This window comes from Myotis yumanensis, unplaced genomic scaffold (assembly GCF_028538775.1).
Source record: "Myotis yumanensis isolate MYYU_CA2020_CCGP unplaced genomic scaffold, mMyoYum1.0.hap1 SCAF_10, whole genome shotgun sequence".
In the NCBI taxonomy this organism is placed as follows: domain Eukaryota; kingdom Metazoa; phylum Chordata; class Mammalia; order Chiroptera; family Vespertilionidae; genus Myotis; species Myotis yumanensis.
Genome location: NW_027223761.1, coordinates 3,624,093 through 3,639,135, shown reverse-complemented (window position 1 = coordinate 3,639,135; position 15,043 = coordinate 3,624,093). Strand labels below are relative to the sequence as shown.

Here is a 15,043-nt window from a genome sequence, read left to right as displayed (position 1 = left end):
GTTCTGTTGGCCACGCCTTCCCAGCTCCCTCCCACACTCTGGCTGCTCCTTCTGTCTCCCGTGGGGTCTCCTCAAAGGTCTAGTGTGGAGAGCGGCTACAGCGTTCAAGCCTCGGACTAATGAGGGCACGGTCCCCTCATGGCAAACCCACGTGCAAGTCCCAGCACAGTTATAGCCAAAGGCTGTGGTTGTGAGCTTGACCTGATGGTCCGAACCTGTGGTCCCAGGTGGCTGAGTGATATGGGCTGTGGGAGGTGCAGCAAGTGCTGCCAAAACAAAGCTTGACAGAGTTCAGGTGCATGTAATTGAGTAGATTCGAAACCCGTGAGAACGTTATAAACATCTTGGCCACGCCCTTACTTTGCTTCGTGGAAACTGGCTATAAAATAAAGACTCGGTTTGCAGGCCGTGGCACTGTCTCTCCATCCGAGAGCAGCATCCCACCTAGCCCCAGCTTTATTCTCTTGTCTGTCTTCTTTAATCCTTCACCGACCCCCACCCCCAGGTTCACCCCTGGCCGTGCTGAGCGTGGCACAGTCTAGGACCCCCAGAATCTGCTAACTAAACAGTTACATGACCCTACACCTCTGACGGGCCGAGACCACTGCTGACCCGAATCTCCTTAATCCCCTGCTCCCTCCTGGGCCTAGATCTGAGCGTGGAGCTTCTAGTCTAGGGGCGGGCAACCTTTTTGTGAGTGCGTGCCAAAACCAGCAAAATCTCTGACTCAAAATTCTTCTGCGTGCCAAGCCTAATTTTTTGAGAACATGTTACGCCTACTTGATGTCTCTTAAGGTGTACGTATGTGAAGAACCTTGAAGAAATAATAAAATTCATTCAAGCGACAAAAACACAGTATATGATGATGAAAAATACATTTATTTTTTAGTGTATACATGTACACTGATAGTCCGACAGAAAACTTTATGACTCCGTTTGATATTATCAGTGGGACTTTTGCTGCTGCATCACTGATGACAGAGATTTTACATCAGGTTTATATTTCGTGGCCTTCAGAGATATGCACGAGCTACTACTTTCATCCGTCAGGCTACTCCTGTTACGAGACTTAACAAAATTCATCACTGAGAACAAAGATTCACAAGCGTATGTGGATGAAAACATGGAGAGTAACGCTGTTGCAAAGCTTTTTAAACAGAAAAAATTTTCTGGAATGGCATTCCAAGTCCTCAGTAGTTCGTTTTCGACACTTCTCTCTGGTACTCCTGCCACTAATCGCTTTTTTCAATGTTTTCCAAGTCAACTCTAAGGTCAATAAATTTCTGCTTCCAAATTGAGCTACTCTGAAATTCAATCAACTGCATTTCAAAGTCAGCCATGTCTATGGTCTTTAAGATAACTTGTTATGTAAAAATATTTATTTATCTAAGATGCACCTACACTGAATTTATCTGAAAAATTTAAAAAGTCGATATTAAGAAAAAAATCGTAAATGGGAGATTATAAGAGAGGGTTTCGCGTGCCAGCAAAAGTTACTGGCATGCCATGTTTGGCACACGTGCCAGGGGTTGCCCACCCCTGTTCTAGTCCGTCTCTTGGTCCTGGTCTTGGGAAGGCCTATTAGTGTGAGGCCGGGCTGGTCCAGGTGCAGAGAAAGGAGAGAGCAGGTGCACAGGGATGAGGACAAGAGCCCCCCTGGGCCCCGAGGGACAACTGGCAAGTCTATTTGCACTGATTCCTCCTGGTGCCAGTTCCCAGGGATCAGCCCTGGATGCATTTTCTGGGCCTGGGTTCTAGCAGATATCCCTGGATTCTCCGAGTAAATCCCGCTTTTTGTTAAAGTTAGACTCGGGGGTTTCCATTCCTGTAACAAGCAGGTCCTCTCCCTCCGTCATCTCCCCTGGGACCCTCCTCTAACTCTCTCTCCGGCACTGGCCGTGGAAATATAACGCAAGCCACCAATGTAAGTTGAAAATTCCTAGTAGCGGCTTTTCTAAAGTTAAAAAAAAGTGAAATTGATTTTAATAATAGTATATCAGACATCGCCATAAACAGCGGTTCTCAACCTGTGGGTCGCCTAAGACCATCCTGCATATCAGATATTTACATTACGATTCATCACAGTAGCAACATTACAGTGATGAAGTAGCAACGAAAATAATTTTATGGTTGGGTCACAACATGAGGAACTGTATTTAAAGGGCCAGAAGGTTGAGAACCACTGCCATAATACATGGCATTTAGCCCAGTATATTCATATGTTACCCTTTCTATATGTAATCAATGTGAAGTTATCAATGAGATATCTTATAGCTTTCAGTTCAACTGAGTCTTCATGAGGCACATCTCATGTCAGACTCGCTCAGCTCAGCCCTCGGCAGTGGCCAGTGGCTGCCATATTGGACAACCCAGACACCCCAGGGCTTTGTTGATCGGCCACAGAGCTAATTACTCTCACATCAATATTTAAATATTTGAGACTGAGCCTAAGAAACAGGAAAGAGATCATAGTGCACCCTCACGTCGACCTTTCTGTGGCTTCCCATCGGGGTGAGGTGCAAGTGCTGTTACGAGGCCTGTCATGACCAGGCCTCAGACTGCTGTACCCCTTGATCTTGTACCCTAAAACCCAGCCTCATTCTTTCGGTCCCTGGACTGCACCAACCTTCTCTTAGCCCTGTCTTTGACACACGCCCGCACTGACTTCCCCCCATCCCATCTCATGGCACTTGGATTAGGGTCAGCTGGCAGTGGGGCCACCAAGGCCTCCCCTGGGCTTGCCCAGGTCTCGACGTGGAGGAAGAGGAATGGGCTCAGCGAAGAACACTCGCCACCTCACACCACCTCCACCTTCCAGCCGTGCAGGACTCGGGGGACGGCAGGGGGGCGGGGTCCCAGGATGTCCTGGCCATGACCATTCCGGGCTGCTCCAGGGTATTTACTGCAGACACAGGAAGGGAAGGGAAGACGCCCAGGAAAGCACTTCCCAGTCACATGATCAGGACTCCGGGTGAGCTGAGGTGCCCGGCAGGATGCTCTGACCCTGCACGTGACCCACTCATTCTTCTTGCTGTTCCCAGAGCCCCGTTCCGGACCCCATCATCCTCTCCCCAGCCCAGCTGCTCCCCGCCTCCCCGCTCCCTGCCCCTGAGCTGGGCTTGCAAACGGCCCAGTGAATTGCCCTTTACTGAGCCGCCTCGTTGGTTACTGGCCTCGTGTCCAGCCTCCAAACGGCAGTCTTCCGTTTCGGCATCGGCCACCGGCCAGGGGAGCCAGGCCACGGGCATAAAGCTCACAATGCGGCTCCTTGCTCAGAGCGTGGCTATGGGCCTGGCAGCCACTCAAAGTCCGCCAGGCTTCTCTCCTGGCCGATGGTCTTCAAACTCACACTTAGGCCCCGCGATAAGCAAGGAGCAAGGGTGTTCTCTTTGCTCTGTAAGTTATCTAATTGAAAGGTGTCCTAAGATAATCAAAATCACATGAAGTCGCACTCCTTAAATCCCATTTGTTTAACAGAATGGATTATACAAAATCCAGATGTCTCCGAAAATCAGGGGTCTGGGATAGCTGCCCGCGTGGCGGAGAGAGCAATGGGGTTAGAACTGAGGCCTAGAGCCGCTCGCCCGTGTCGTGCTGGGCATATCCCTTGTCCACTCTGAGCCTCCGTCCCGGTACCTGCACCGTGAGGTGTTTCCACCTGCAGGTGGCACTCATCTCTGCCGGCATGTGGTTCTGTGGCTCTCGGCCAATCGGAAGTCCCTGTTGGATCCCTTTGTCCCTGCTCTGCAAATCATTCACCCCATGGCCATTTCCAGCTAGAAATGGCCACGACCCAAGAGGTCCCAGGAGCCAGCCGCAGTCCAGGCCCTGGAGCCTCCACTTGCGCTTTTTCCAGACTAAACCTGGCCGGACGCTGGTCAGGAACGAGGGGGGGAGCTCTTCTCCAAGGCGGCGCTGGGCTCAGGCTCAGAGAGGGAGGGCTCTCGGAGGGACCCGCGGTCTCCCCCACTGCCCTCAGCACTGCCCGCTCCCCCATGCGGGCACCAGGCTCTGGCAGGAGGCCGGCCCCGGAGCCCCCTGTCTGTTTGTGCAGCTGTCCTCACACCCCCAGGCCACGGGCTCTTGTTTGTATGCCTTGGCCTGGAGAGCGTGGTCAGGCATCTGGACACCCACTGTGTCCCAGCCCAGAACCAACGCCGGTGGGAGGAGGGCGGCTGGGCCGAGTCACGTCTCTCTCTGGGCCTGGCCTCTTCTCTTCTGGACATGGAGGCGGGTGATCTCCACGACCTGCAGTGGGCAGTCCACGCCTCTAAGAACCTGGCCTTGAAGTTAGACGGAATAAGACAATCAACACCCTCTCACCACACAAGGTGCCGTTTGTGTCAACTGCACGGTGATAACAGGGCACCTGGACTCCTTACGGGAGAAGCTGCAAAGCAAACTGCTTCTTCTCGACAGCACGATGGAGGTGTGTGCCCAGAGGAAGCGAGGCGTCCTTCCTCCCTTCGTGGCCCTTTGCATCGGCTCATCTGTTCAGGGCCTGGGCGCCTCCTGTGAAACCATGGAACCCGAACGCTCCATCGTGTCCAGACATCCGCCAGTGCGCCTGGTGCAGACGGGTGGCGGGCCAGTCAGTCGGAACCAGGTGAGCGAGGGACAGCCAGAGACCCCCCGCGGAAACGCCCCATCGAGGGCAAGTGGAAGCCCCAGCCTGACATGGGGGCGGAAGGGGGCGGAGAAGAACTCGGTCTGGGCCCAGGAAGATCGGGGTCCCGCTCGGCCCCCCAGGTTAGGCCTGGGCAGGAGGAGCTGCTGCACTGGGGCACCCAGGCCGTTTGGCTTCAGTCAAGCAAAAGGTGGAGGAGGAGCCCCCGTCCTCGCCTCACAAACAGTTTTCCCAACAGCCGAGCCGTGGAACCTCGTGTTGGCGGGAGTCATCTGTGTGACGGATACTCCAGCCAGGCAGGTGTGGGCTGGATCGCGACGCAACCTACGTCCAAGACATCCTCTAGGTCGGGTTTCTCCACCTTCCTGTTCACGTCTCAGGTCCAGACAATTCTTGGTTGTGTGGGGATCGCTGTTCTTAGGATAAGAGGTGCATATTTCCTCTCTAAAATCAAGGTGAAAGTCTTATTTTTTTTAACCAGATATAAGTGATACGTACAGCTCATCCTCGCTGACCTCTGGGCAGGAGCTACTGTAAGATCTGTACCTGGATTGGCTCAGGTAAGCCTCCAACAGCCCAAGAGGCCAGCACAGCTGTTCGCTCCACCTTGCAAACAAGAACGCTGGCGTACAGAGGAGTGTGACAACTGGCCCAGCTGCACAGCCAGAGGATGTGGAGTGAGGATGTGGATCCAACTGGGCCGACTCCAGAGTCCATGTTGTCTATCGTAGTCGGACTAAAAGCAAGACGCTACAACCTGCTCTCTTGGGATACCCAACCCATGATCCAGCCAATCACGGCGCAGCGCTGCCCGGCTCCTGAGTGACCAGAACTCAGGAGAGCCACGTGTTGGAGGAAATCAAGTGAGTGTCTCAGAATTGGGACTGAAAACAAGTTCATGCTCATCACAACAAAAGTGGTGGGACTTGAATCCAGGTAAACGAGAAGGTTAACGTCGAGGCACCAGGAGAGTCGATCTACGTCGCACGATGCTGGTCTTGGGCCCCACTGCTTCAAAAGCAGCCTCTGCTTCTTCTTCAGTTGGAAAAGCTGTGGTCCTAGGAGACGGGAGCTGGCCCCGGAAGACCAAAGGCCAGGGTTGCCAATTTTAGCAAATGAGAAGGCAGGATGCCCAGTGAAATTTGAATTTCAGATCAATGAACACTTTTTTTAAAATATTTTTTTCATTGATTTCAGAGAGGAATGGAGAGGGAGGGAGAGAGAGAGAGAGAAACATCAATGATGAGAGAGAATCATGGATCTGCTGCCTCCTGTATGCCCCACACTGGGCATGGAGCCCACAACCCCAGGCATGTGCCCTGACCGGGAATCGAATCATGACCTTCTGGTTCACAGGTTGACGTTCAACCACTGAGCCAGGCTGGCTGGGCAATGAATACATTTTTAGTATAAATACATCCTATGTGATTTTAAGGACATACTTATAGTAAAAAAAATAGATAGACAGATAGATAGATAGATAGATAGATAGATAGATAGATAGATAGATAATAGATAGATAGATGATAGATAGATGATAGATAGATAGATAGATAGATAATAGATAGATAGATAGATAGATAGATAGATAGATAGATAGATGATAGATAGATGATAGATAGATAGATAGATAGATGATAGATGATAGATTTGTTGATCTGATATTCAAGTGACCTGGGCGTCCTGCACGCTGCCAACCCTCCCCAAGGACAGACCGGATCGTTTCCCCTAAAAACGACAGACGCCCCCAAGAGGCCGCCACACTCCTCAGAACCCAGTCTTCTCCCTGAAAGGAAGACGAAAAGGTCCCCTCCTGCCCCCAGATGCCCAGATGGGCCCTCGAAGTCCATCCCCTCCCACCATCCCCACTTCAGTCCACCCTCTCCTGCCCTTTACACCCACTTGGAGGAATTCCACGGACACCCACTTGGAGCAATTCCCTTGGAGGGTTAATTAATCCTTCTGATACTTAGTCACACTTTAACTGCTTCCCTCCGGCCAAGGGGCCAAGGATTAAATACTGCCCGTGGAGGGGTTCAGGCCACAGCTGCCCCAAAAGCTGACCCCCCACCAAGTGAGAAGAGGCTGCGAGGGAACGGGAGGGGCAGGTCAGGAGAGAGAGAGGGAAGGAGGGGCGCTGACCAGGCTGCGTTCCCCCCACGGGGCCAGCTCAGATTCAGCTCCAGGAGCAGCCCAGCTGCGGGAGCCTCAGCAGCCCCATCCTCCGGTGAAGGACAGCAGGTGGACGGACACACAGACGGGGATCCTGGGCCTGGAAGTCCTCAGCCCCGAGCCACCTGGCCGGGCCCGGCCCCCATGGCCTTCAATGACCTCCTGAGGCAGCTGGGGGGCATCGGCCGCTTCCAGAAGGCCCAGGTCAGTCTGGTCATCCTGCCCATGCTCCTGATGGCCTCCCACAACACCCTGCAGAACTTCACCGCCGCCATCCCCACCCACCACTGCCGCCCGCCCGCCGGCGCCAACCTCAGCCGGGACGGGGAGCTGGAGGCCTGGCTGCCCCAGGACAGGCAGGGGCGGCCCGAGTCCTGCCTCCACTTCACCTCCCCGCAAAGGGGGCTGCCCTTTCCCAACGGCACGGAGGCCAACGGCACGGAGCCCACGGAGCCCACGGAGCCCTGCACCAATGGCTGGATCTACGACAACAGCACCTTCCCTTCCACCATCGTGACCGAGGTGAGGCTGCGGGGCCCTCCACGCACCATCCACTGTCCCCTCTGGGACAGACCGACAGGCAGACGGAAACACACACACACGCACACACACACACGCACATCAGCCAGGGGCCGCAATGGAAGACAGAGAAAGGCGTTCCAGGTGGGGGGGGGGCGGGGGGGGAGAAAGGTGGACTGGGGGTCCAGATCAGTCTGCCAGCTCCTGGGACCCGGGAGACCACAGTGAAGAGCAGTGTCAGGGGAGAGGGCCGGGCCTCGGAGGGCCAGCCGAGCAGGGCTGCCCTGCGGCGCAGGCTCCTCCGCCTGACCCTTGTCCCCTCTCCCCCTCACTCCCTCTCCCCCAGTGGGACCTCGTGTGCTCGCACAGGGCCTTGCGCCAGCTGGCTCAGTCCCTGTACATGGTGGGGGTGCTTCTCGGAGCCATCGTGTTCGGACACCTGGCAGACAGGTCAGTCCTGGGCAGGGCCAGGGGCGGGGCTGGGACCGAGGCCTCTGGGCTGGGCAGAGGGCCCTCGTGGGAGGCTGGCATTCTCCCCACAGGACCTCTGGGCCCAGCACTCCTGTCCCTGCCCAGCCCCGCGCCTTGGTCCTCAGGACCCTGGTGCAGGGCCTCCCTCCCCGCAGGCTGGGCCGCCGGAAGGTGCTGATCCTGAGCCACCTGCAGATGGCCGCGTCGGGGACCTGCGCAGCCTTCGCTCCCAGCTTCCCCGTCTACTGTGCCTTCCGGCTCCTCTCCGGCATGTCAACATCTGGCATCATCCTCAACAGCATGACCCTGAGTGAGGGCTGCTGGGAAGATGGGGGGCCCCTACCCCCTCTCCTCTCGCCACTCAGCCCCCGCCCAGCCCACCTTCCTGAGCTCTGCCTGCCTTGGCCTCTGGGTCTGCCCTCCAAACAGCATCATAGCCTCTGGGGTGCAGGGGCTCCCACCATCCTGACCCCCCATTCAGACATGGGCTTGCAAACGCCGTCGTCAGGCACCGGCAGGTCCCGCCCCATGATGACTGCAGCAGACCAGGCGCAGGAGGCCTCAGGGAGCCGGGGGGGACTGTACCCAGAGCAGAGTCGCACCATCCAGAGGGCCCCAGCGAGGGGGTGTCCCCCCGACAGGCCTCCCCCCCCCCCTTTTATCATGTAAAATATCCCAATTTCCCAATGTGGCAACTCATCCCAGTATTATTGACAGGGCGAGGCGGCCTCGTGTAGAACAGACATTTATGGACTGAGCGTGGCCCGGCCGTAGCCCTGTCCCCCATCCCGTGGCTCCCAGAGGAGGAGCCCGAGGCCGGGGAGGAGAGAGGGGACTTACCCGAGGTCACCCCTCCAGCCCAGAAGGGAATCTAAGGGTCTAGGGTTCTCTGAACTGAAGGAATTAACCAGGACTCGGCTAGGGCTGGGGCAGGCCACCTGGAGAGGGCAGCCCCCAAGCCCAGCAAAGGGCGGGGCCTTCCATCTCCCAGGGCTGCCCTCACTCCCACCCGCTCCCCAGGGCAGAGGGAAGCCACAGCTCCTCCCAGCTCTGGCCACCAAGGCTGAGGTCCGGCCAGGCTGGCAGAACCAGGGGAGCGGCTGCTGCTGAGGCTGCACTGAGTGGTCAGGGGCCCCCTGAGGGAAAGGAGGCCCCAGCCAGGACCGTAGCACAGGGCGGAGCCATCGCCCAGCAGAGGAGAGGAGGGGACAATTCCTGGGGGCCCCCACCCCCATCCCTACCTCCACTGGTCTCCCACCTCCCCCCACGGCACCCGCCCTCCTCTGACGCATCTTCCCTGAGCCTGGGCCAGACCGAGGAGTGCCTGCAGAGGGTCCTGCCTGCCCAGGCCCCGCCCCTGGCAGTCGGGAAGTGGCACACTCTGCTCTAACCTCTTTCCAGACATGGAGTGGATGCCCATCCACACGCGGGCGTACGTGAGCACGCTGGCCGGCTACGTCTTCAGCCTGGGCCAGTTCATCCTGGCGGGCGCGGCCTACGCCGTGCCGCACTGGCGCTACCTGCAGCTGCTGGTCTCCGCGCCCTTCTTCGTCTCCTTCGTCTACTCCTGGTGCGTGGGGCCCAGGGTGGGGCGGGGGCGCCACCGAAGCCCAGAGGACTGCCAGGGACAAGACATCCCCCAGATCATGCCGAACACCCAACCCTCAGAATCAGAGAAGGTCAAAGCCAGAAGGTCAAAGCCAGGCCGTGCCTCAGCCTGACAGCCAGGGAAGGGGCTGTGGGGGCAGGATCTGGCCCAAGGCGTCCAGGTCTCAGCTTTCCCCAGCTCCCCACGCCTCCCTCTACCCCCACCCCCACCCCCGTCCAGGCGCCAGCCTGCCCGTGCGGCTCCCTCTCCCCAGCACCCAAGAACTGACTTCCTGCTGCACAATGAGTCCTCGCCGAGCTGGGCGCTGCTTTGTGGTCCCGGACAGATGGACTTGACAAAGCCCCTGAGTTCCCACCGCAGGCCCCTAGGAAGCTCACCTCCCCACCCCACCCCCAGCCCAGGTGCCTGGAACTGGAGCGATGCCAACACCTACTCGCCCCCCAGGTTCTTCATCGAATCAGCCCGCTGGTACGCCTCCTCCGGGAGGCTGGACCTCACCCTGAAGGCCCTGCAGAGAGTGGCCCAGATCAACAGGAAGCGGGACGAGGGGGCCAAGCTAAATATGGAGGTGAGACCCCCAGGCTCCACCCCCAAGCCTAGAACCCAGGTCTCAGGACCCAGAGGGCTTCCCTGAGTAAGGGGCTGGGCTGGGAGGAGCTCCTCTGGGAGCCCAGGCCCTGAGCCCTCCCCGTCCTGGCAGGGCCTCCGGTCCAGTCTGCAGAAGGAGCTGACCATGGGCCAAGGCTCCACCTCGGCCCTGGAGCTGCTGCGCCGCCCCGCCCTGCGCCGCCTCTTCCTCTGCCTCTCCGTGCTCTGGTAGGCCCGGCAGGCAGGCCCAGGGGCACGCAGCTGACCGCTGACCGGGGAGGCAGTGCATGAGGGGGAGGGGGGGATGGCAAGGGGGAGGAGGGGCACCGGACCTGCTGCGAGGGCAGAGACCAGTCTGGCTGGCAAAACACTGGAGGCTGTACCGGCCTTGGCCAGAAGCACGGGCACAGGCCACAGAGGCCGACAGCTGGTCTCCAAACGCACATTGTGGCTACGGCTGACCTCAGCCAGCGTCTTCCGCTCCCACTGCAACATCCCCCATTACCCTTCTCACAGCTCCCCTCCCGATCCCATCACCCCAGACACCCCACGTCAGTTCACAAAGGCGTTGTCAAAGGGAGCAACCCCACCAATGAATTCTCTGTCACCAGTTCTGGATTTACTCTAGGTCAGCGGTCGCCAACCTTTCAGACCTCACGGACCATGGGCTGGCGACCGCTGCTCTAGGTTGTGGGTTTTATCCAATAACCTGAGCTGCATGGTGTGGGCTTTTGACACCTTGAGAAGAAACAACAGCCATTCCAGCATCATGGAAAGTCCCAGAAGGCCACTGCCTCTCCCAACACCCTCGCCCTAAACACATGGCTTGGATCGCCGCCTGTGCCCCCCTCAGCCCCGTTTCAGTGTATAGGATAAAGATGGAAACTATGTGAATCCCACAAAGCCACCCGGTAAAAGATCTGGGGTGTGGCAGGAGTACCCCAACATTTAAACTGGAGACTCATGTCTGAAGAAGGATGAACCCAGGCAGATTCCAGCTCCTTGAGCAGGGTACTCGGTGCAGCTCACCCCTATTTGGAATGAGCACCCCACCTTGAAGCCTTCCTAACAAACTCCACACCCCTCCCCCCTCCCCGCCAGGTTCGCCACCAGCTTCGCCTACTACGGGCTGGTCATGGACCTGCAAGGGTTTGGGGTGAGCATCTACCTCATCCAGGTCATCTTCGGAGCCGTGGACCTGCCTGCCAAGTTTGTGGGCTTCGTGGCCATCAACCACCTGGGCCGGCGACCGGCCCAGATAGCCGCCCTGCTGCTGGCGGGCATCTGCGTCCTGGCCAACGGGGTGATACCCCAGGGTGAGCACCTTGGTCCTTCGTCCGTGGCCTCCTCCCCACACATGACTCAACTTCCCACCAGGGAGCGAGGCCACATCCTCCCCGCCCCCGCTCCCCAGATCCCTGACACCCCCCTTTCTCTCTAGATCAGTCCACGGTCCGAACCTCCCTTGCTGTGCTGGGCAAGGGCTGCCTGGCTGCCTCCTTCAACTGCATCTTTCTATACACTGGGGAGCTGTACCCCACAATGATCCGGTGAGTGGGAGTCCAATGGGGGAGGGGGGGTCCTGGGGTAAAATATTGCCTGCATACACAAGTCATACCCCAGAGCATGGTCCATGTGCCCAGCCCAAAAGTCCTTCCCAGCACCCATCAGCACAAGGTACATAGCAGCCACTGGATACACACTTGGTCCTTGGCTGACACAGGACCGACTACCCGCTCAGCCCTTCCCAACCCTCGAAGACCTCGGAAGGTGGCCCAGCTGAGACAAGGTAGGGAGCCAAGAAGATGCATCTCAAAGGCAATGAACTGAAGTCGCCCCTTGATCTTCAAAGCTCAAGTTAGAATCCGACACCAAATCTAAATTCCACCCAGAAGCCAGGTGGTCCTTCTGAAACCAAAGACCACCAGCTCCCATCACAGGAGCCGCACCTGCTGGTGGCGGGACCTGGCACACCAGCCGTCGGGATGGACACAGCACTACTTTTCCCAATGCCCAGACTCGGCCGAGGGAGGATTTCCGAATTAAGAAGCAGGAAACACGTGTCTGTTTTCAGAATGGGATGCAAAATTCACATGAGATGTCAAAGCGACGTCAGGCTCCCCGAAGCCACTTGGGGAACCCTGAGGGGTCATGGGTACTGTACTGAGCCCTCGTGGGATTTCGGGGGAAAGAATAATCGTATAAGCCACTTACTATGTGCCAGGCGCTGTCTTAAACCTTCTGCCAATATCAACGCATTTAATCCTCATAACAAGCCTATCAGGTAGGTACAGTGGGGCCTTGACTTACGAGTGTCCCGACTAAAGAGATTTTCGAGATACGAGCCGTCTCTCGGCCGATTTTTTGCTTTGAGTTGCGAGCTAAAATTCGGGTTACGAGCCAGCTTCGGATATCCCACCGCTAGCTGGCGCAGCGAATGTCAGAGTGAACGCCACAACATCAGCCCAGCATCCCGTGTCTCACTCGTTCACTTTCTGATTTGACATACGAGTAATTTGAGTTACGAGCTCCGTCACAGAACGAATTACACTCGTAAGTCAAGGCTCCACTGTACTATGATTATTCCCACTCGATAAATGAAAAAGCTGAGCCACAGAGAACTTCAGTGACCTGCCCGGGGTCACACAGCTTGTGACAAAGCTTGGATGTGAGTCGCCTGGGTCGGTGTGCTTAACCTCGGCTCTCGTAGTGAATGTTCTTAACCTATTCTTAACCTGCACAGTCCAGACCCTCCCCCTGGGGTTCTAATCCGAGAGGCCTGTCTGTGTGGGGCTGGGGCAACTGTCACTCAGAAATCCCGCAGGTGATCTGAGAACAGTTGGCCCAACTCGGCTGTCGGATTTGACTGCCAAGGAAACATAGGCCCAGAAAGGAGCAGGGACTGGCCGAGGTCACACAGCAAGTTAAGGGCAGAGGCAAAACCAATCTCCTGATTCTAAGGCCAGAGCCCTTCCCAACCTCCTCCTCCTCTCCTCCTCCTCCTCCTCCTCCTCCTCCTCCTCCTTCTTCTTCCCCTTCTTCCTTCTCCCTTCTCCCTCCTCCTCCTCTTCCTCCTCCTCCTTCTTCTTCTCCTTCTCCTTCCCCTTCCCCTTATCTTCTTCTTCCTCCTCCTCCTCCTCCTCCTCCTCCTTCTTCTTCCCCTTCTTCCTTCTCCCTTCTCCCTCCTCCTCCTCTTCCTCCTCCTCCTTCTTCTCCTTCTCCTTCTCCTTCTCCTTCCCCTTCCCCTTCCCCTTATCCTCTTCTTCCTCCTCCTCCTCCTCCTCCTCCTTCTTCTTCCCCTTCTTCCTTCTCCCTTCTCCCTCCTCCTCCTTCTTCTCCTCCTCCTTCTTCTCCTTCTCCTTCCCCTTCCCCTTCCCCTTATCCTCTTCTTCCTCCTCCTCCTCCTCCTTCTCCTCCTCCTTCTTCTCACCTTGAAAACAAATGCCAAATTGGTTTGCTAATGAAATGGGGGGCGGAGGAGGCACCGAGGGGTGCCGGAGCACCTCGACATTTATGCCAGACACTAACCAGCCCGTCCCGCCGTGGGCCCCACAGGCAGACAGGCCTGGGGATGGGCAGCACCATGGCCCGCGTGGGCAGCATTGCGAGCCCCCTGGTGAGCATGACATCGGAGCTCTTCCCCTCCATGCCTCTCTTCATCTACGGCACTGTCCCCGTGGTCGCCAGCGCTGTCGCCGCCCTCCTGCCGGAGACGCTGGGCCATCCCCTGCCGGACACGGTGCAAGACTTGGAGAACAGGTGGGCTCCCGCCCAGAGAGGCGCAGGGACCTACCCAGGTCCCACACGCAGGCCGGGGTGGCGCTGAGGCTCAAACCCAGGCCTCCTTTTCCAGGCCACAGCTCTTCGTCCCTGTCTCCCCAGTGGGCTGTCTCCTGGGGTCCTTTCTGGGTCTCCAGGGAGGGGGCGGTGTTTGAGGCAGAGAGCTGGTAGCTGGGCACAGCTAAGCGGAGAGCCCCAGCCCTGGCTGCAGGGCTGCATACCGAGGGCACCGCTCTCCTGCCCCCCAGGAGGAGAGGGAAACCGCAGCGACAGCAGCAAGAGCAGCAGAAGCAGATGGTCCCGCTCCAGGCCTCGGCCCAAGAGAAGAATGGAATCTGAGCACGGAGAACGGGCCCTACAGAGCCCCACAGGGAGCGCCGGGCCTGCAGGGCCTGGGCCACCCGCACGAGGAGGGAGCAGGGGCGGTGACATCATTAAAAGGGTTCTGTGGGCAGCGTCTCCCTTGGCCTGTCTCATCTCAAAGGCAACAGCCACTCCCCATCAGCCAGCTTCCAGCCGGAAGGTAACACCGTCCATCACCCTGGCCTGCTCGGTCGGTTAGAGCACGTCCCCTTACACCAAGGTCTTGGGTTCGATTCCCAGTCAGGGCACATCCAAGAATCGGCCAGGGAATGCATCAATAAGTGGAACCACAAATTGATGTTTCTCTCTCTCTCTCAAACCAATCTTTTAAAAAAAAGAAAGTAGTCCTGGCTGGGGTTTCTCAGTGGTTAGAGCATCGGCCCACAGACCAAAGGGTTGAGGGCTCAACCCCAGTTGCTGGCTCGATCCCCGCCCCCTATCGGGGTGCATGCGGGAGGCAACCACTCAATGTGTCTCTCCCGCATCAGTGTTTCTCTCTCTCTCTTCCCTCCTCCTCCCTCCCTTCCATTCTGTCCGAAAATCAATGGAGAAAAAATAAATATGAAAAGCTAGCCATCTGTAAGCAGAAGAGGGCTCTCACCAGAACCTGGCCGGGCCGGCACCAGGATCTCAGATGCGCAGCCTCCAGAACTGTGAGAAATGGATTTCTGTCATGGATGAGTCACCCCACTTAGGGTCTCTTGTTGGGGCAGCCCGAACTAAGCCTAAGACACAAGGTCATGTTGCAAAGAGGAGGACGTACAGGCTTCTGTGACTCAGGCCCAACACCGTGGATCTAGGTTCCTTCCGACCCGCTACCCTTCCATCCTCAACAGGGCAGCGACCCCCGTGAGGGCAAAGGATCCCGGTACCCCCCTCCTCAGCGGCAGCGGCAGCACAGGCGGGAGAGGGCA

At 57.4% G+C, this 15,043-nt stretch overlaps 1 protein-coding gene across 1 annotated transcript; it reads left to right on the top strand.

Moving 5' to 3' along the window:
- Positions 1 to 6,698: 6,698 nt before the first annotated feature.
- On the top strand, positions 6,699 to 14,215 carry SLC22A6 (solute carrier family 22 member 6). The gene is made up of 10 exons (XM_070426405.1): positions 6,699 to 7,321; positions 7,665 to 7,768; positions 7,945 to 8,099; positions 9,191 to 9,359; positions 9,843 to 9,966; positions 10,099 to 10,214; positions 11,088 to 11,302; positions 11,428 to 11,536; positions 13,542 to 13,745; positions 14,015 to 14,215. Exons 1-10 carry the CDS (start codon positions 6,944 to 6,946, stop codon positions 14,103 to 14,105), a joined length of 1,665 nt encoding a protein of 554 aa, XP_070282506.1. The 5' UTR covers positions 6,699 to 6,943; the 3' UTR covers positions 14,106 to 14,215.
- The last annotated feature ends 828 nt before the right edge of the window (positions 14,216 to 15,043 follow it).

What these genes read in the sequence shown, in the direction of transcription:
- SLC22A6 (XM_070426405.1), top strand. Translation starts at nt 6,944, where the DNA reads ATGGCCTTCAATGACCTCCTGAGGCAGCTGGGGGGCATCGGCCGCTTC. An exon ending in CAACGGGGTGATACCCCAGG is followed by an intron (nt 11,303 to 11,427) that starts GTGAGCACCTTG and finishes CTTTCTCTCTAG; the next exon opens with ATCAGTCCACGGTCCGAACC. An exon ending in GTGCAAGACTTGGAGAACAG is followed by an intron (nt 13,746 to 14,014) that starts GTGGGCTCCCGC and finishes CCTGCCCCCCAG; the next exon opens with GAGGAGAGGGAAACCGCAGC.